The sequence below is a fragment of the Theobroma cacao genome, chromosome 7, assembly GCF_053813885.1.
Source record: "Theobroma cacao isolate CCN51 chromosome 7, ASM5381388v1, whole genome shotgun sequence".
NCBI classification, from domain to species: domain Eukaryota; kingdom Viridiplantae; phylum Streptophyta; class Magnoliopsida; order Malvales; family Malvaceae; genus Theobroma; species Theobroma cacao.
Genome location: NC_142645.1, coordinates 7,256,047 through 7,276,203, shown reverse-complemented (window position 1 = coordinate 7,276,203; position 20,157 = coordinate 7,256,047). Strand labels below are relative to the sequence as shown.

General features: G+C 35.5%; 5 protein-coding genes and 1 non-coding gene across 8 annotated transcripts; 4 read left to right on the top strand and 2 right to left on the bottom strand.

The window, feature by feature from the left end:
* The first annotated feature begins 773 nt into the window (after positions 1 to 773).
* LOC18594172 (ubiquitin-conjugating enzyme E2 36) lies at positions 774 to 5,544 on the top strand. Its single transcript, XM_007021659.3, has 8 exons — positions 774 to 950; positions 1,244 to 1,271; positions 1,461 to 1,547; positions 2,000 to 2,058; positions 3,910 to 3,951; positions 4,040 to 4,113; positions 5,031 to 5,128; positions 5,241 to 5,544. Exons 1-8 carry the CDS (start codon positions 915 to 917, stop codon positions 5,276 to 5,278), a joined length of 462 nt encoding a protein of 153 aa, XP_007021721.2. The 5' UTR covers positions 774 to 914; the 3' UTR covers positions 5,279 to 5,544.
* Positions 5,545 to 6,242: 698 nt separating this feature from the next.
* On the top strand, positions 6,243 to 7,079 carry LOC148761581 (kiwellin-1-like). The gene has a single exon (XM_088808157.1). It carries the CDS (start codon positions 6,375 to 6,377, stop codon positions 6,939 to 6,941), a length of 567 nt encoding a protein of 188 aa, XP_088664283.1. The 5' UTR covers positions 6,243 to 6,374; the 3' UTR covers positions 6,942 to 7,079.
* Positions 7,080 to 8,147: 1,068 nt separating this feature from the next.
* LOC18594170 (kiwellin-1-like) lies at positions 8,148 to 8,714 on the top strand. The gene has a single exon (XM_088808158.1). The coding sequence runs from the start codon at positions 8,148 to 8,150 to the stop codon at positions 8,712 to 8,714; it is 567 nt and encodes a 188-aa protein (XP_088664284.1).
* A 1,085-nt stretch (positions 8,715 to 9,799) lies between these two features.
* Positions 9,800 to 10,654, top strand: LOC18594169 (uncharacterized). Of its 2 annotated transcripts, none has more exons than XM_088807943.1 (2): positions 9,800 to 10,346; positions 10,490 to 10,654. In XM_088807943.1, exon 1 carries the CDS (start codon positions 9,956 to 9,958, stop codon positions 10,340 to 10,342), a length of 387 nt encoding a protein of 128 aa, XP_088664069.1. In that variant the 5' UTR covers positions 9,800 to 9,955; the 3' UTR covers positions 10,343 to 10,346; positions 10,490 to 10,654. The 2 variants fall into 2 exon arrangements, with proteins under 2 accessions (XP_088664069.1, XP_088664067.1); XM_088807941.1 differs by having other exon boundaries at positions 10,480 to 10,552.
* A 2,026-nt stretch (positions 10,655 to 12,680) lies between these two features.
* TRNAL-CAA (transfer RNA leucine (anticodon CAA)) lies at positions 12,681 to 12,764 on the bottom strand. Its single transcript has one exon. It is a non-coding gene; the product is annotated as a tRNA-Leu (tRNA).
* Positions 12,765 to 13,923: 1,159 nt separating this feature from the next.
* Positions 13,924 to 19,672, bottom strand: TTL1 (tetratricopetide-repeat thioredoxin-like 1). Of its 2 annotated transcripts, XM_007021652.3 has the most exons (8): positions 18,181 to 19,672; positions 16,961 to 17,156; positions 16,674 to 16,858; positions 16,246 to 16,579; positions 15,932 to 16,136; positions 15,703 to 15,809; positions 15,441 to 15,572; positions 13,924 to 14,733 (listed from the first exon to the last, which is right to left on the bottom strand). In XM_007021652.3, the coding sequence occupies exons 1-8, from the start codon at positions 19,095 to 19,097 to the stop codon at positions 14,719 to 14,721; spliced, it is 2,091 nt and encodes a 696-aa protein (XP_007021714.1). In that variant the 5' UTR covers positions 19,098 to 19,672; the 3' UTR covers positions 13,924 to 14,718. The 2 variants fall into 2 exon arrangements, with proteins under 2 accessions (XP_007021714.1, XP_007021713.1); XM_007021651.3 differs by lacking the exon at positions 13,924 to 14,733 and having other exon boundaries at positions 14,766 to 15,572; positions 18,181 to 19,671.
* Between the last annotated feature and the right edge of the window lie 485 nt (positions 19,673 to 20,157).

The window sequence follows — 20,157 nt, the reverse complement described above, 5'->3', positions numbered from 1 at the left end:
AATAAAAAATGAAAGTGGTAATAGTAATAACTTTTTTTTTTGTAAAAACAATAATTTATTTTAGTGTTTTTATCATGGCTCATACTTTCAATTCAAAATATATACTAAGTGAGGTCAAAAATCATTTTTTTATATTTGAAATATGAGATATTTTTCCCACTCAATAACGTCTCGTTGCTTTGATTATTTCGAAAATCTATGTTAGATAAATTTTGATATAATTTGTCACGATTTCACATTTTCAAACAAAATTTTTACTCATACACATAAAATACATCTTATTTTTTTCATATGATATTTAATTTAATTAAACTTGCATTTCAAAAAAAAATAACTCAACGAAACTCTTTTAATATAATTATCTTGTGAAAGTTAATAATATCTAATCATTGACAAAATTAAAAAAATTATTCATTTCAAGACTTAATAACAAAATAAAACCCTATTAACTTAATATAATTTAATAATTTTGTTTTTGTCTATTTCTTTTCTAAAAAATTAGTTGCAATCTCAATTTCAGAAAATGTATGTTTTATAAATTAATAATTAATAAATAAAAGAATTTATTAATGACAAAAATGATTTATTTATAAACTTTTTAGATATCAAACAGAAACAACCTAAAAAATATATTGCTTTTGTAAGAAAAGAAAATAATAATATTTATTTTATTATAATAAAAAAAGAAAAAGGAGGAAAGTAAAGAACAGCGGGAAGAGGGTCAAAATCACTGCGCTTTAGGGCAAAGTAAAATAAAATAAATGCAAAAGACACATTCAGGGAACAAGCGACCTTTTTTATTTTCTGTGTTTTGTTCGCCAAAATTTTTCTCTCTCTTCCCCTTTCTCTCTCAATTCTCAAAAACCCTAAATTTTTTTGGCTTTCCCTTTTGCTTCATCAATCGATCCTCGTCAATGGCCAACAGTAATCTCCCGCGAAGAATTATCAAGGTATCTCTTTCGATCTCCCTTCGATCCTTCTCGATTTCTGCGATTCGTTCGTTTACCCGAGAAACCTCAAGAAAATCTTAATCTTTTACTTTTGTTTTTCTTTTCTTCTTTTTTGGGTTTCTAGAGTGGGGCTTGATTACTGGATTTGTTAGGGTTATGATGAATTAAAAGCCATGGCTAATTTATTTGAAGATCGTCTTCTTAGTTTGATCGAGGCTTTTGTTTTTAATTCACATGAATTTTGTTAATTTTTCATGCTTTAATTTTGGTTTCTTTATCTTTGATCTAAACAGGAAACTCAGCGTCTCCTCAGTGAACCAGGTAAGTACTTCGCTTTTCCTTTCACATTTGATTTATTTTCTTTTTTGAGAAATTCTTGTTGAATTTTGTTTAATATCACTGAATCAGCGTTTTGTTTAGTATTCTATGGTTATGATCATAGAATAATCTAATGTTTTGTGTTCTTTTTGCTGTTGAATAAAATAGTTTAATGGTTTTTTTCGGATACAGCACCTGGAATTAGTGCTTCACCATCAGAAGATAACATGCGATATTTCAATGTGATGATTCTTGGTCCCACACAGTCTCCATATGAAGGTAGTTATTTCTTTCATCTGGTGGTTATGATTTTGCTATGTGTTAGAAATGTAAAATTTTATTGTGTCATTGTGTAATAGTTGGGTGTGGGCTGATATAAGTCATAAGAGCAATGCCATTTTGAATTTTAAGGCATTGTAATGATTTCTATATGCTTAAAGTAGGAAATTTTCACTGTGAAAATTGTTCTGCAGTGTTTAATTCTCTTCATGCCTTTTTCTCTTTTTTTTTTTTTTGGTTTTCCATTTGTAAAAGAGAAAAATGGGCCCTTATTTTCAGTCTTGGAAGTTAGGACCAATTAGCATGCTTTTCAGTCATGCATTGTCACTGTGCTTGTAGAATGTTGTTTTTGGTAACATATCATTGCTTTTTTGTTGTTTCTTTCTTTCTGTAAGTAATTTGGCACTTATGTATAGGATATGATGCGTTTTCTTGTTTGGGATTTATTTTAGGAGGGGTTTTCAAGTTGGAACTATTTTTGCCTGAAGAATATCCCATGGCTGCTCCCAAGGTACTTAATGTTGAGTTTTGTTTTAATAAGTAGCATGACCTTCCTGTTGCTGAATCTATTGTTGTACACTGGATTGTAGATCCTTTCATATAAAATATTTCTTGGTTTCATCTGAAAAAGTTGTTTGGAGGGTCTTATTATGATATAGTGATGCTTTTAGCTTGCATTGTAGGGCAATCTGTTGTTACTTCATTGGGCTGTTTTATCTGTCATGTTTTTTACTGCTAGTGCATCTAGTCTCATCTCTCTCTGGCCTACCTTTGGTGAATTACAGAATATATTTCCCTTTGGCCTGTAAGGATTTGCCCTACCTTCACTGGTTAAATTGTTTGCTAATGCGTTGTAGAAAATCTGCGTTATTTTTTATAGTGACACTTCTTGCACTGAAAAAAATGTTTTTGAATACTGTTTTTGTGTGTGGATGTCTTTTGGGGGCCAAACTTTCTTAAGGTTATTTTATATCTTTGAGAATCTTGCAGTATGTTGTCCTGGGAGCAAAAAAAATCTGCATAGAACGCTGAATTTATATTAAAAGAAGGATTTAATGTTGGTCTGCACAAGTGTTTCAGTTTATGGTATGATGTTTGATACAGGAAAGTGGAAAGTGATGACAACATTAAATTAGATAGTAAATATCTTCTGGATTAGAACAGTTTTTTTGGAACTGTTTATCTTTTTATTTTCGTGGGATAATTTTGTACCTGATCTATAATATGATGTATAGGATCAGATTGATTTTCATATTTCTATCGGTTTAAAGCTCTACCTCATTCTTTGGGGGTGAATCCATCTAGTATCTTGTTAAATTTGGTGCCAAGATGATGTATGTAAAGCTTGATCTGCTTTGGTGTTTGTGAAAATATTTGTTGCAGAGGAGGAGATTAAAAGAGGATAATGTTCATCTAATAGGCATTATTTTTACATCCTTTGGTTTACTGAAATTGAGATATCATTTAAAGTATTGTACTATTAGGATCCCTGTCTATTAAATCCCTAGCTTTCATGACCATCCTCATCCCTTAACTTCTCAGCTTACTCTTTTCTCCCAGCTCTATAGCTAGTTTGAGAAATTTATCTAAACATTTAATTGTTACTCTCTGTCCTTCAAGTCAGATATAATTTGCAGTTGGTTTGTAATCTTATTTTTGGAAATTTCAGGTACAGCAGAACTTAATTTGTCTTATTTTATTTTTGGTATGGCAGAATTGAACATCTAATAGATATTGTTTACCTTTTACTTTGGTGAACTTTTGGTGGCATAAACTATTTGGTTTGATGACATAATTAAGAGCAAATTGTTGATCGGATTCAATGTTTATAATTGTATTTCATGTACACTGGCTTTTGAAAAGTCCTTGTTCTGATGTTGTCACTGCTATAGCCTCTATTACTTAGGTGGTGATTCTTTGTTCTGGGTTTTGAAAGTCTTACTTTCATATGGGAAGAACATCCATTCTTGTGGATGCCTTTGCATGTGAGTAGTTGCACAGAACCAACTCTGGTTGGTGGTAATGATTTTTCTTGTGGTTGCTTTCCTAATTGGGCTCTGTATGGCTGATATGATGGCATATGAGACTTCATCGTCTTCTCGTGTTTGATACTTAATTGTCTGGTTTCCTACGATTGGGACTTCTTTGTCTGTTGTCTGGTGATTGGACTTCATTGTTTGTTTTTCTTGCACTAGTGGTTCAAGAGTGCACTATATTCATAGAATTGTTAATTGTGAGCAGTTGGCATTTCAGCATCCATTTGTTATTCTCATCTATTCTTGGAATTTTCTGTCATCCATTAATGTTGTCCGTTTTGATGTATTTTGTAATTTTCTCCACATTAACAAGTTTGGTGTAACAGGTTCGATTTCTTACAAAGATATATCATCCTAACATTGATAAGGTTGGCATTACCTGTTCCTTCTTTTGTCCTTATTTTATGGTGCAAAAGATATATTTTCTTGGCTCTTAGGGGTTAAGATTTTTGGCAGCTTGGAAGAATATGCCTTGATATTCTCAAAGACAAATGGAGTCCAGCTCTCCAGATCCGAACTGTACTTCTGAGGTATTATAAGATATTATGATATGTAATTTTAGGTTACATGTGTGGTGAATATATCATGGCTTGCTGAGAAAGATTCAAAACATTTTGCATGTTGTCAGAATTTGTTCTGAAAAGTTTAGGTTTTATAAAAAGGGATGGTAGCATAGTTATCATTATTGTACAATACGTGATATCATATGGTACGATGCGATTTAGTAGAAAACGATATGTATCTATAACTGTATCGTATTTGATCAAGTATCGAAAGCATATAGTACGATACACGATGTATCGTATGATAAAGTCGATACACTTTTTATAAACTAAATTCTAAATAATTATTAAGAATTTTATTTTTTATTTTTTTGAGTTGAAACATAAAAAATTATATTTAATGAGTTTCAATCTTTAGATTTTAAATAAAAAAATACTAAAAAATCGAATTCTCTTTTAACTTCAACATGATAAATGTTTTTTAAATTTTTAATTAATAAATTAATATGAAAAATAGTATATTTTATTTAAAAATCTATATTATTAAGGAATATGTTGAGAGTTTAAATTAAAGAAAAATCATCTTTTCAGTTTACAGCCTATAATCTTCAATTCTGGTAAAATATATAATATTTTTTAATTTTTTTTATTTTATATGTATAAATGTTATTTACAATCAATTTAAAAATTTTTTACTCTATCTTACATACGATACTCAATATTAAAAAATAAGATTTTGATACACGGTACGTATATTGATTTAACAACCATGGATGGCAGTTGAATATACCTATTTCATGACTGCTTATTTATGGTGTTTTCATTTGGCTAGAAAGACTTTGCTGCAGTTTCAAATGTAAAAATATAGTAATGCACTGACATTATTATCTTAACTTATGGTAGCATCTTAGGTTAATACAGTGACATTATTACTTTTATTTCAGCATTCAAGCACTTCTAAGTGCCCCAAATCCTGATGATCCACTCTCCGAGAACATTGCTAAGCACTGGAAAACAAATGAGGCTGAAGCGGTTGAGACAGGTAAATTAGTTGCAAACTTATTGGATCATTGAGATTGATTAACTCTTACAATCAAGGATGGTATGTGGCTATTCATATAATTGACTGTTCTTGATTTCCTTGACTTGTGCAGCGAAGGAATGGACCCGTTTATATGCAAGTGGTGCATGATGACTGGTGCAAACGATTGCCCTCTTGAAATAACTTTCTATGCAATGTAAGCTATTCAATGTCAATTTGATATGGAAATTTGGAAGAATTGATGTTTTAAAGAGTTTGATATCTATCAAAAGCTTCCAGTTGCTACCTGTTAATTGTTTTCCTTGTTGGAAGCAGTCTCTGAACTTGTATGATAATATATACCTTGTTCTCTGAAACTCTCAAATGCTGAACTAAGTGATTATTCTCAAATATAGCTCTATTTCAGATTCCAGTAACTGATCAGGTAAAAGGGTTGAGGCATTTTTTATATAATGTTTGTTCGTTTATTGAAACTGGAAGCAAAGAATACACTGGATGTTCCCTGATTTGAATCTGACAAAATTTCATCAAAAAAGCTTCCTTTTCCGTCCTGAAGATCATGTGGCACATCCTGATGAGGATTCCCCCATTTTGTACCTAATTACACTAAGCCAATAACTCCTACTTGCATACCACTGAATCAAGAAAATGGAATTTGTATTTCTATGACAAGCAAAGGAATTGGCTTGAGATGCTTCTAAGAGCAAAGATTCCCAACAAGAATTCAACAACTTAAAATGTAATTAATAATTTATCTTAAAGCTGCGCCATATACTAAGGAAGGGTATCTTGTACTTAAATGTACATGGTTGTGAGATTATGCAAAGTAGAATAGCACTAAAATAGCACAGGAAAAATGGGTTAAAAATTCTTTTAAGAGAGAAACAACGTAGGATTATAGTAAATGACATGGACACATGATGTAGTTAAGTGGAAATGCTAAGAGATGTAAACCAAGACACAACTTTTCGAAAAGTACAACAGTTTGGTTTATGGTTTAAACATTTAATTACCTCTATTCTGTCTCCACGTATGCAGTCCACGACAATGTTCTACTCCATATAGCTTTATTGTATCACTGGCAGATATATTAAGGGTTAAGGCCATAAATTTGTCTTGATTTCATGGTAGGAAACAGGTGACTTCGAATACTCATAGCTCTTCTTTATATATAGCCTTTCTCCATGTCCAGTTTTCTTCCCACACCAGAAAAACAAGCAAGAAAAGAGAGTAGAGGGGGAAAACAATGAAGAAACAAGCCTATTCTAGTGTTCTAATTCTGGTTTGCTTTCTTTTTCTTTTGCTAAGTTTCGAAGTTAAAGCTCAAACTTGCAAGCCTAGTGGCAAGATAAGAGCGAAGAAACCTCGATCAGGGCAATGTACCATTGAGGATGACCCTTGTTGTTGTAAAGAAGGCAAGCTTTACACAACATACAAATGTTCACCACCGGTTTCCAACCTCACAAAGGCAACTCTAACACTAAACAGCTTCGAAGCCGGAGGAGATGGCAGTGCCCCATCCAAGTGTGACAATCAGTACCATTCTGATGATCAACCTGTGGTGGCACTTTCAACAGGATGGTTCAACAAGAAAAAAAGGTGTCTCAAGTATATCGATATCCATGGCAATGGGAAGAGTGTCAAGGCTAAGGTTGTCGATGAATGTGACTCTACAATGGGGTGTGATGCTGCCCACGATTACTATCCTCCTTGTCATAACAACATTGTGGTTGCCTCAAAAGCAGTTTGGAAGGCCTTGGGAGTGCCTATAAGCCAGTGGGGTGAAATTGATATATACTGGTCCGATACTTGATTGATTCTCAACGTCATTAATGTTATTTCTATTTGTATTGAGGTATAAAGATTGTCTGTGTGTGTGTTAGTTTTAGTAAGCAATAGTGTTACAAATGTGAGAGTTTGTATTTCAGTACATGTATTTGAAGCAATACAACTACTCCTTAAACCTTAGCCATCTTGTTCCTTCTTGTTAAACATACCAGTCAATTGAAAGATTGAAGTTGGGAAGCTCATGCTCCATAACATCTTCCTTGAACTGGCATCTCTAAGCTGGATTTTTACCTTGTTGTAAGATATAACTGTCAATCAAAGAAATGATTAAGTGATTCATTAGCCAAAAGCTTAAACAGAATGAAAAGGCCTTAATCCGGACATATATGATTGACTAGGAAATAACTTGAACTTTGACTAAATTGTTCTGCCAAGGATTAAAATTTGAACTTTTCTACTATTAGAACTGTAACCTCACTCAACATTCAGTTTTGGAACTCTAAACAACATTTGTTTATGTACTGGATCATCTTACTAGAACTGCAATCTTGCTATGTTTTTAAATCCTGCAGATTCAAGCTTTGTACCGGCTAGAAACACATCAGCCTGCAGTCCTACAACTCCATAACAGTGACCATCCTAACAGACAGATGAATCAACGGGGAAATTAATTATAACAGAGAAATAACTTCAAGTTAGCACTCTGGCGAGTACAAATTAACAATGGTTTATTTAAGAATTTCATACATGTTATCTAATGCTAAAATGTCAGTGTTGCAGCCCATGAATAAGAGAAATAATGACTACAGAATAAATAATGAGAGGTAGAGAACTGAGGATACAATCAGGTGAGAATACTAGTATGTCATTATGCTATAGAAAGTAAATGACTCAACCATAACATCTAATAGACTGGATATATGACTTACAAGATATTCCCATGGAACTTTTCAGAAAAATACCTGCGGTATATACTTTAAACACTTTATTACCTCTATTATGTCTCCAAGCATGCAGTCCATGACAATTTAAAACTCCATATACCCTGTTTTATTAAAACCAAAATACGAAAAGGGTTAGGCCAGAATTTTGTCTTCATTTCACTTGGAAAGACAGATAATTTGGAAGAACTCATTCCTCATCATTATATATAGCTTTTCCCCAGCTGCAAAATTTTCACACCAGAACATCCAAAAAAGGAAGGAAAAGAGAGCAAAGAAGGAAAAAGAAAATGAAGAAGCAAGTTTGTTTAAAAGTTCTAGTTCTTAGTTGCTTTCTTTTTCTATTTGTAGGCGTTGAAGCTCAGAGTTGCAAGCCTAGTGGCAAGATCAGAGGGAAAAAGCCTCCACCAGGGAAATGTAACCGAGAGAATGACTCTGACTGTTGTAAAGAAGGCAAGCTTTACACAACATACGAATGTTCGCCGCTGGTTTCCAGCCATACCAAGGCAACTCTGACACTCAACAGCTTTGAAGCCGGTGGGGATGGTGGCGGTCGATCAGAATGTGACAACCAGTACCACTCTGACGATGACCCTGTGGTGGCACTGTCGACAGGATGGTTCAACAAGAAAAAAAGGTGTCTCAAGTATATCAATATCCATGGCAATGGAAAGAGTGTTAGAGCCAAGGTTGTGGATGAATGTGACTCTACAATGGGGTGTGATTCTGACCATGACTACCAGCCTCCTTGTGATAACAACATTGTGGATGCCTCTAAAGCAGTTTGGAAAGCCTTGGGAGTGCCTCAAAGCCAGTGGGGTGGAATGGATATATACTGGTCTGATGCTGATGATTGATTTTCAACATATGTATAACCATATCTATTTGCATTAGAATAAACTTTCTTTGTGTTTATGTGTTAGGATAGTACCAAAATTGTGAGAGTTTGTATTGTATATGATATGTGTATTTTCTTGGTACATGGTATATGTGTATTAGAAGCAATATAATTACTCTTTATACCCAAGTCATCTTCTAGAGAAGAGAAGTCCTGACAAACATATCAGTCAATTGGAAACACTGACCTTTAAAACTGGAATGTGATACTGTTAGGTAAAGAGACAATTGAGTGACCATTTATCCCAAAAGTTTAAATTCTAATGTATATTATTGACTAAAATAAATCGAAGTTAGACTTTGACTAAGCTGTTCCTCTCATGGATTGTTAAGACCCCCTTACTAATCAATGGACAGTGCATAAAACCAGATTAACATTTGAAAATGTTATTTTCCCTCCGCAACTGTTTTGGAATCAGAAAGAAGCTAATGGTTGTTTATCAGTAATAACATTTGACAATGTAATGCATCAGTTTAATTAGCAGAGTTGTAATCTTCCAATCTTTTTAACTGCTGCAGAAGGCTTTTTCTGCTTTGTCTTGGAAAATTTTTGATGGTTTACTAGCTAATACCCAAAACTCCATAACAATAACCATGTACTTAAGAAAGAGATGAATCAACTAGGAGCATCTAACATTGATTAATCTTAATTAATTCACTTAAGTCACAAGAAAAATAAAATGTGATTTGGCTTTATAATCTTTGTATCATTGCACATGTTCTTATGTCACGGATCGCATATCGTTAAGAGATGAAATAGATTTTAAATTTATAAGTAAAAGTTTTTATTTACTTTAAAAATATATCTTTTAAATAAAAAATGTATGTATTAGTGACAAGTGATATCAAAAGATATCCAACTCTTTAATGATATGAGACCTCCCCGAAAGATATTAAGATCGAAATAGACTCAACTCAAGTGATTTTTTTTTTATATAATTGAAATAATCAGTGCTACGAGAAATCGTTTATTATTTAGTGAATGCATTAGGGCCAAGAGTCCTCTTATAGAGAAAAAGAAGTTGTCCAATTCCTGGCCCTTTAAAATAATTTGTATAAAAAAACATTTCCTGAGTAAAAAATTCGAAGGGGTTTTAGGGGGTTTTAAGCAGGCCGTGGAAGGAAATTTCTCGTCGACCTCCACCGCAACACCAACAAAACCTTGACTGCCTCTCTGACTCACCGATTCCACCAGAAAAATATGTCCTCTCAAAACCCAGAATCCAAACAATCCCCTGATCCCAAAACCCTGGACGACCCTGAACGCAAACAACCCTCAGAAGAAGTCCCAAACGAAGGATCTGAAGAAGAAGAAGAAGGAGAGTGTGGGTTTTGCTTGTTCATGAAAGCAGGGGGATGCAAAGAGAGCTTTATTGGGTGGGAAAACTGCATCAGAGAAGCTGAAGAATACAAGCAAGATATTGTGGAAAAATGCTTTGAAGCAACCTCAGCTTTGAAGAAATGTATGGAGGCTCATGCTGATTATTATGAGCCGATTTTACGAGCCGAGAAGAAGGCTGAGGAAGAGGCTGTTAAGGAATTGGAAAAAGAGAAGGAGGAGGATTCCAAGGATTTGGAGAAGAAATGAGATGGTTAGTGGATTTTGGATTTTTTGGTTATTATTGGGGTTTAACTTGGTAATTTTTAGGAATTGATGCAATGGAAGGGTTTTTTTTTTTTTTTTTTTCTCTTTAATACTAATTCTTGTTTTATGGATTTTGGAAGGGATCATCAGAAATGAGAATAAATATTCTTTTACATACACATATTCGGACCAATTGAATGTTGGACTACTCAATTTGCATAGCACTCTATTCTAAAGATTCGAACTTGAATTGGAGTTTCAAGTTCTAACTGTCAGGTTTATGTTAATAAATGTTTTTCCTTTCTTAGCAATAAATGGATGGTAATTTTTACTTGGAAAAAATAGTATCTTTCTTCATTTTTGTTATATAAGTATCAATTAAATTGCTTCTAATATTTCGTTGATATTAATTTTTATGTTGATCCTTAATGTTGGTGGATTTCATTCTAGTTGTGGCTTGAATCTATGATTATTGATTGTGGAATGATATTTGGCAGTGCTGATTAATCATTGGTTGTATCAAGTTTACTTATTATTGTCTACTTGTATCCTCAGTTGTTTGAATGAGTTGTGTAATCACATAACTGACCATTTTCTTGAGGAGGACCTTAAATTTTCCTTTTAACTACTCACTTTGGCTCGAACATATAAAGTTGAAGAGTTATCCAACAGGCAATCCTGAGGGTAAACGCCTATTTGTTGCATGTTTTCTGTTGCCCACAGCCAATGACCAAGTTATTCCCTCTGGTATAAAGAATTTTCCCCTACAAGCAGTTGTACTGTTATAGTATAGAGCTCAGTTTAGTGTTCTTGGAAAAGCTAAATCGTAAATGGAGGATTAAAAATGGGAAAGCAGAGTCTTTGATAGAACAGGTTGTGTTTCTTGTATCGTATTCTTGGAAAAGGGCATTGGAATCCCCTTTTTATCATTGCTTGTTTATGTCTTCTATTTTTTATAAGCTCTTTAATATCAGTAGATGTCACTTTAAGTAGTGACTTGAATCTACCCTTAAAGAATGATATTTTAGATTGTCTATTTTGGCTCCTTCAGGTTTACTTATCTTTTATCATTGGTTGTCTAAATGAGTACTGAAATTGCATGACTTAAATTTTTCTGGGACCTTGTTATGATCATCTCTTAAGTTTATCTCATTACCTTGACCATGCTATCCGAGTATCACGACAAACAATATCTGTATCCATCCTTGTGCACCTGCAAAACCCTTGTGGTTGTGACCTTTTTGGTTCACTTCATTCTTTTAAATCTTATGAAGATTAGCTGTCACTAAGGGAAAAGAAAGAAAAAACCTGAATGTAACTGAAGGCATCATTAATGTTGCGATTGCAAATAGACTTAACAGTTTTAGTCACCTCATCAATGAAATATGAAAGATATTTTGTCGGTTTCAAAGACCACTGTATACAAATCTTGCCGCCCAATCAAGTAATGGGTGACAGAAGATCATAATGTATGCAAAGAAATCACAACCCTATTGGTTATGACTATGTTTATGAATGGTCTTCTTAGCACCTGATTTCTTGTCACAAGGCATACCTATTTGCTGACAGTGTCTACAGTGGACAGATACGAGATGAGATCTTTCGGCATCACACCTCAGAACTTCCTCATTTTCTGTGTCTCAAATAACACAGAGAGTACTTTTCCTTGATAGATTATTTCAAAGCCCATCTAGTCTCATAATTTTCTTATGAGAGGGCAAGGTTACCCTATATATTTTCTCCAACAGCTCCTCTTATGTGAGCTTTTACAGTCTCTTATCTCAATTCCTTGGATTGGTTTTACTAGCTAAGTGTATATATTTAGCCCCATAGCAGGCGAATCTTGGTATATATTGAACTATCTAGAAAATGTGTGCATTTATTTGTATATGAAGATTAGGGTATGACTATTGAACGAAGACCCTTTTGTTGTTGTCCAGGTTACATATGAAATCATAATTGCAAGTTAATGGTTATTCTTTTAGAATTTCATTCTGATGAATTAATATGGAATAACTTAATATGGTGTGTTAATAGTTCTTATTCTTTTCATTCTTTTGCAAAATTAGGTTCCAATGTTTTTCAGTTTTCTTTTTCACATGCTCATATAGGGGCATAGGACCTAAAATGCTACCTCTGCGCTCACTTTCCATATTGCAAAGTTTGCTTGTCTGTTCTTTTTCCCTCTCCATCTTTGCAAAACTTTGCTTGTATTCCATGCTACAAGGCTCTCTTCTCTTTTCCTTTTGAAACAGAAAAGCCTCTCACATGATCCTTAGGGATGTGCATTTGTGCATCTATAATGCATGTTTTTTTCCTTTGGATGAATTAAAAAAGTAACTGTCAGAAGTGGGATTTGAACCCACGCCCTCTTTCGAAGACCAGAACTTGAGTCTGGCGCCTTAGACCACTCGGCCATCCTGACCCTCTTACTAACATTTATTGTGTATTTATACAGACTTGTATTTAGAAAACTCAAGCAGCAGTAAGGCTTTCTATCTTGCTGAGCTCAAGAATTTCTGGGATGGCTTGACCAAGAGATTAAGCAAAGAATTGGCATAGGGTGCTTAGGAGAATTAACAGTGCAACCAGGTTAATTGTCCAAAAACATTGTTACAAGTGCAGGTACAACAGCCAGCAATGCCAAAAACACCCCATAAAACGACAGCATTTTTGTGGACATACATCGTACTCACATCCAAATCAATTTCTCTCACAACGGTTATATTCCCTGCCATAAAAGGTTAAAAAAACTTTATAAAGAAATAAAATTTAACCGTACACCCTACAAACGGTAATTCTACAGTACCTTTTTCCGTACTTTTTTTTATCCTCTCTTTCCATTTCTGTGTATACCGACACTTTAACCCCAACGAAGTGAGTTTTAAATTTTTAAACAAAAGCTTTCTTTTTCACACGTGTCTGTCTGAACCCGTAATGCGAACATGGTGATAATTATTCTTGAGCGCCGATCATATATATATATATAATATATTATTTTGACTATTTAGAAACAAATTAATTTGCAGAAAAATATAAAAATATCATTTTCAGATTTCAAATCAGGTTGAGCGTCAAGTAGCCAGCAAGTGCACACTTAACATCAATTCTTTGATGATAGCTTGTTTTTAGCTATTGCCAATTGCCGTTGTCAAATTATTCTCCTCTCCTGCCATCTACGTTAAGCTGATTTCTAAGTCTTGTATTATCTTAACAACCACAAATTCTGTACTACTGTTGACAGGCACTAAATCCACATACAGATATCTGATTGAATTGTCATTATACCACATACTGATGAAGATGGCACAGGGCCCATAACGGTAACAATGATCCAAATTTGGCTTGGTTTTGATCCTCAGCACATTAGATAATTAGTTTCAATAATTGTTTCCGCTGGACCAATAGATGACAACAGTCCAGAGAACCCAACCCATCACACAGCTTTCTCTGCCTTTTTTTTTTTTTTTCGCTCAATGCTGACATTGCAAAGGGGGGTTTGGAATGGGAATCTTGAACAACCTGTAAATTTGGAGCTAGGCTACTAGGCTTAGCTTTTCATATAGCTTCTTGCTCACTGAAAATGATAAATATACCCACGAAACTATATAAAAGAAATTGTCTTTACACCCAATCCAAGAATTTCCCCCCCTTTTTTTTTTCTTCCCAATATACATATATTTGTCCCTTTGTCAGCATTCATTGCCCAAAGCACCACACAAGGCCCAAGGGTCCTACCCCCAAAGCCAAGGGGCGGTGTGCTGCATTGTCACATTCCAGCCGGCGCACATTAGCACCGACCAGTTTACACTTTTTGGACCCTTTTTGGTTAGGTGTAGCAGAGGGGGAAAAAAAAAACCCCTAATTAAGGAGAGGCATAGCACTTAAATGCCCACATGTGCATGCACAAAATAAACATAAATAAAAGAAAAAAGAAGAAAACCCTTGTTCCTCTATTTCTAGTCCCCACATGACAAAGGCAAACAACAACTTCAATTGCAGACAAATAATAATTTCAAATGTACTAATAATGGAATGGATAGCATGCATTAATTGCACTTAAACTAAAAATAATAGTTATTAATGACTCAAGAAGCAAAGAGTGGGGGCTTCTAAGTTCCGAGGCCAATCTGGCTCTCTCCTATTCCCAGAGGGCACAGTTACATTTCAGAGGAAAAGCAATGAATTGTGTCAACCACCCAGTCCACTCCTTAATAAGAAAAACCAACCTTCATTTATAAACATATGTACTTTTTTTGCTTCCTACCCTGTCCCAAGACCAAGTCAAGTGTTTCTCTAGGATATCAGAGAAAATGACACAAGTGCCCCTTGTGAAATTGAAATTTGGCATCATCTTTTTATTTAATGGAGTCCCAACTTCAGGTTTGGTAAAACTGCAAGGAAAAATTAAATATGGAGTTGCAGAGAGAGAAAAAATGGGAATTTTTTTATTGATGGAATGGTTGAGAAAAAAGAAAGAAACAACAATATTAATGACAACATATTCATCCTTCTTTCACTAACCCAGTAACTAAGTACCCACCAGACATCCAATCTCCCTCATGGCTTCCAATGTTTTGTATATATCATCACATATATACATGTACAGAGATCCTCTACTACCAGCCCGCCTGCCAGTCCTCTCACTGTAACCCTAAAATGTAACTAAGTATCCACTTTAATTAAATTGTACACATATTTCTCAATTTTTTGTCCCACTGAACAAGAGTAGTGATACAAGAACCAGGCTGGCCTACTTGAAAATGGAAAAGGGGAAAAAATTAACAAAAAAGGTAAGGTTAAGGGAGGAAGAACAGGGAACCCTAGAGCAATGAGGAATGAATGAATAAATAAAAACTGCGAAAGGGAACTAAAGCTAATTTCTCTGGGTTCCTCTGGCATTGGCTGCTAATGGGATTATTATGTAGCTCTGGTTTATGTCACAGGTATCTGGTAATCCTTATGTGGTGGGAGGAAAGATTGGGTGGGTAGTGGAAGAGTTCCCAACAAAAAGGACACTTGGGAAGCAAGATGTAAAGACAAAAAAGGGCAGAGCAGGAGTACAGTACAGTCATGAGTTCTAAAAGCTGTAATGCCTCACCGAGTGTTCCAGCATTTCTCGACTTGGGCACACAATTTCCTTCACCCGGCTACCATTTTTGTATATCTTGAATGTTGGTACAATCCTCACATTCTCAGCATTTGCAACTGCTGGACTCTCATCAATGTCCACCTTTACTCGAAAGAACCAACAAAAGGAGATAAAAACCACTTGGTTATTTCTACTGCTTTACATTTCTTTTTCTTTATCTAAATGAGCATGGAAAAAACAAATTATGGAGAAAGAAGAGTGGGCCACATACCTTGAGAAAATTTATGGAGGGATAGCGGCCACATAGTGCATCCACTAATGGAGATATCTGCTTGCATTGCATGTTGGAAGCCATCTTAAAATGTACTACAGAGATGCCTGTGGTTCAAAAGTATAGCTCAAGAGGATTGCATGACAGTAAAAGGGAAGAGATCTAGGACAGAAGTGAGGGGTCAGTTGAAGGTAGTTTAAAATGTTGAGAATGTAAGAGCACTGCTTACCTGGAAGAGAAATTGCAGCTCTGAACTGCTCAAGACCTGATACTTCCTCTACTTCACCACCAAACTTCATATTATAAACTTCTTCACCACGAGATTTCTTCAATGCAACTTGTGCATGAAATAGAGATTCAGCAACTTCATTATCATCTGGAAGTTCCCTTCTCAAAACTTCATAATCTCGCACAGCCTCAGCCCATCGTTCGAGCTGTAGTTCACAATGACTGATTATTAGTATGAGAACCAAATCCTTCTGCATAGATACACAAAAGATAATTATTCTTATAATGAAGGAAAGCTTTAAAAGGATCCTTCACCTTGCTATTAGATGCTGCCCTTCGGAGAAGGGCTTTTATGTAGTTTGGCTGGATACTTAAAGCTTGGTCACAATCTTCAACAGAACGCTCCCATCGCCCAAGCTTAAACCAACAAGCTGCTCTATTACAATAAAGAACAGAAATTGATGGATCAAGCCTGAGACCATCCCCATATGCTGAGCAGGCCTCAGTGAATCTTTCAGACTTGAAAAGATCATTCCCACGAGCTCGCGCTCTTGCAACCAACCTCACATTGTTAAGCAGTACAGCAACTTCAACATTTCTGGGATCAATCTGTCCAGCCCTCTCAGCAGCTGTAACTGCATTCTCAAACCTGCAAGATATCCATCATCAGTTTACCTATTCTGTTCCCAAAGCCTTTGGCATCTTATATCTAACGAAGCTTAGCATTTTTTGTTTAAACTCACCTCCCAAGTGCCATCTCAATTTGTGCTCGGACAAAGAAGAGATACGCTTCAGAAAGCATCCCAAAAAATTTAGTCTGTGAGCAGGAGTTGGTGCATGGTTCTAACTTAGGAACAAAAGAAAGGCTTGATTCAGCATCATCAAGTTGATGGAGTTTCAAGAGGGCTTCTACTCTACACATAAAAAGCTGTAAATTCAATTTGAACCAGTTCAGCCATTTTCAATGTCTGTTAACTGCAGAAATTCTTCATAATTCAATGATGGAAAGTTTTAGATATGAATTTTTTACCTGTGGAGAGAAGTCCGCGCCAGTGGCAATTGCAGCATCACTTTCCCTTAATGCACTTTTCCAGTCTCTAATTCTCCGGGCATCAGTACACTTGCTAATATGCTTTTCTACTGCCTGCAACTTCTGCAACTCGGTTGGATCTTGTGGTTGCCCAAGAAAACATAGGTGCTTCCTTGCATTCTCAACCTGCCCTACCCTGAAATAAAAGTGGAGTTAAATTTGGAGCAACCTCAATATTATATGCACATTGGATTAAATTGGAGCAACCTAAACATTTGTGCATTTGATTAGTGTTAAAGAACAAAAATGGATTTCAAAACACCTAAATCATTAAATGAGCAAAAGAATGGCATCAAGAAATGTAAATGACATAAACTGGCAAAAGACTGAAACCGATGGACATCTAATTTCTATAGAGGAAAGAGACATAGCCGACAGGCGACAACTTCATGAACCAGCCAATATGGTTAAGTAGCGGGTGCTTCTAAAATAACTTACAAGAACCTATGATTTGGAGGAAAGTATTGAAAACAAAATCCTTGAACATTTCACCGGATTGCTCTGATAAAATCCATCATCTAAAAACAACAAAAAACTCTAGAACTATCTAGAAGGAGAAGAGTGAACCTAGACAGGTTGATCCTATTAATATAAACAATTAAAAGCAAATAGAGGGAACAGGCGTGAGGAATGGAAGAAATCCAGATCAGAGAGGGAAACATAGAGAGCAGATAATAGAGCTAATAAACAAAGCAAACAAACAAAGGAACTACTCAAAACATATGGATCTAACAATCCAAAAAATCAGTAACTATTCTCACCAGTGCAGATGAAAACATTAGCATCACTCACATTCATTCACTAGATCAAAACTTCTGCAACCATCATCATGTCAAAGCAAAAGAAGAAGCAAAAAAATAGAAATTTTTTACTAAAAAAATCCACTCAGCCATCTGAAAAAAAGAATCCTTGTTATGAATGTCGATCAAAACATCACAACTCACCAGAACCTATCCACAAACATTAACCAACCAACATCAAATACTAAAATTCTATCTCAAAAATTAGATCCAAAACATCAACAAAACTATCACTAACCCATTAATATATCAAAACTATCCAAAAAAGCTCCACCGACACTCTTTCCTTCATCAATGTAGATCAAACCACCAAAAAAACACCATTTAACACCAAAAAGAATATATCAAAACTGTTTTCACCTTAACATTAACGAAGCCAATCTCTGATGGGCCCTCCCATAATTAGGATCCAATCTAACCGCTTCCTCGCACTCCTTCACCGCCTCTCCTACTCTTCCTAAAGCCGTCAATGCTGCCGCCCTATTACTCCGGTAAGCCGCATTCCCCGGAGACAAAGCTATAGCCTTATCATACAAACTCAAAGCCTCTAAAAAATGTCCCTTTTTATACATCTCATTCCCAACTCTCTTAACTTCCTCAGGGTCCAAACTTCCCATTGCTTTCCTCGTTAAATCACTTCCATTTCCCCGGCTTCCCACGGTGTTACAGGGTTCAAAAACACTGCCTTTGGAGGCGGTAACGGGTCCGGCTCCCACTCCACCGCCCCGCATTATGCTTCCGTGGCCATAATTACCCGACCCGGATCCTAGAACGTCGGACCTGGAGCTCCGGTTTACTGCCATGCCGGTTTTTAAGATTTTTCCTGAAGGGCATATGTTTCCCGTCGGAAGAACGTTGAGTGGTGGCGAGTTGACGGAGCTTTGACCCGAATAGATCAATGAGGTCGTGGTAGTGTTAGATTCGGATCTTGTCTGACCCAATTTTATATTCCGGGTCGAAGCTGTAGGGCTTGTTTCGCTTGACACAGAGAGTTCCCCGGAGTGATTATTCGGGCCCGATTCGGATCTTCTAGCAAGCGTGTTGGATCCATTTTTACCCGAAACGGATCCGGATGAGCTGGAACTCGAACTCGTGGTAGTCGTGGTCGTGGTCATCGTGATTCCGGGTTGCCGAGTTCGGAGCGGCGAAACGGGTGAGCCCAGATCGAGTTCACGGAAATCGGGCTTGTTAACATCGTAACTCAGTGAGTCACGGAGTTGATCGGCGAGTTTATCTAAACGCCCTAACTCCGTTACTGGCTTTCCAAGATGCGACATTTCTCTTCCTTTTCCTTCTCAGTAAAAATGGGTTTACTCCAATTTCGTCCCCCCTCCCTCTCTCTCTTTCGTATTTGGTTATTTGAGTTTTTTATTGGTAATGTGAGTAAAAGGAAGAGCTTGAAGTGAACGTAGAAAAGAAAGAGCTCGGAGAAGAAAGGAAAAACTTGGAAGAAGACATCTAATAGAGAGAGAGGGAGAAGGAAAAGAAAGGAAAGAAAGAGAGAAAGAGATGGGGATCTCGTGATATTAAAGGAAGAAGCAAAGAATGAATGTGAGCTTAGAGAGAGAGAGAGAGAGGGTTTTCCAGAGAGAATGAGAATGGAAAGAAAAGAAGAGGAAGAAGAAGAAGAAGAAGAAGAAGAATTGAATGGGAAAGAGTTTTTATTGATTTATTTATTTTATTTTCATTTATTTTTGGTTTTTTTTTTCTTCCACCTGCTGCTTCACGAGACAGGTTTCATGCACCTCTCTTCTCTGCTCTCTCTTTCTCTCTCTCCATTCACTTCTCTATTTTATTTATCCCTTCTTTTTTATTTTTGGGTTTTCTTGGGCTCTCCTTGTTGCCTCTATTGTTTGCTTTTTGTGCTGTTTCTAGTAAGTAGAGGCTACGTCTTATCCCACTCTCATATCAAGGAGATTGAACCTCACGATTCTTTGATAAATATTGACAACAATTTGAATAAAATATTTTACTTTTTTTTATTTTCCATCTGATTTGGATAAAAGCTTTTAATTTTTCACTTTTATGGCATTTTTTTTAACTCAAAAAAAGTAATTTAATCATTACATCACTGAAATAAACTATTTGATTGAATAATTTTATTTTTTAAAAAATAAATTCAAAACTATAACTTTATTTTTTATTATAGCGCGTGAAGTACACTAAACTAAAGAGCAAGTGAGAAAGCCAAATAAAAATTACATGAAAATAATTAAGATGGAAAGAGGTGGTGAGCCGGTCCATCCACTTCTCTGCATCAGTGTTATATTTGTTTTTACTGTTTTTCAACACTGCCACAGTCAAATTTTACGGACTCTCTTTTTTTTTACGGCTGTA

Bases quoted from the DNA above. Each gene is read 5' to 3' on its own strand.
- LOC148761581 (XM_088808157.1), top strand. From the start codon at position 6,375: ATGAAGAAACAAGCCTATTCTAGTGTTCTAATTCTGGTTTGCTTTCTT.
- LOC18594172 (XM_007021659.3), top strand. From the start codon at position 915: ATGGCCAACAGTAATCTCCCGCGAAGAATTATCAAG. The intron at 1,272-1,460 runs GTAAGTACTTCG...TTTCGGATACAG, and splicing joins GCGTCTCCTCAGTGAACCAG to CACCTGGAATTAGTGCTTCA. The intron at 1,548-1,999 runs GTAGTTATTTCT...GATTTATTTTAG, and splicing joins CACACAGTCTCCATATGAAG to GAGGGGTTTTCAAGTTGGAA.
- LOC18594169 (XM_088807943.1), top strand. From the start codon at position 9,956: ATGTCCTCTCAAAACCCAGAATCCAAACAATCCCCTGATCCCAAAACC.
- TTL1 (XM_007021651.3), bottom strand. From the start codon at position 19,097: ATGTCGCATCTTGGAAAGCCAGTAACGGAGTTAGGGCGTTTAGATAAA. The intron at 16,137-16,245 runs GTGAAGGATCCT...TGTGAACTACAG, and splicing joins GGGCAGCATCTAATAGCAAG to CTCGAACGATGGGCTGAGGC. The intron at 15,810-15,931 runs GTAAGCAGTGCT...TTTGAACCACAG, and splicing joins AGCTGCAATTTCTCTTCCAG to GCATCTCTGTAGTACATTTT.
- LOC18594170 (XM_088808158.1), top strand. From the start codon at position 8,148: ATGAAGAAGCAAGTTTGTTTAAAAGTTCTAGTTCTTAGTTGCTTTCTT.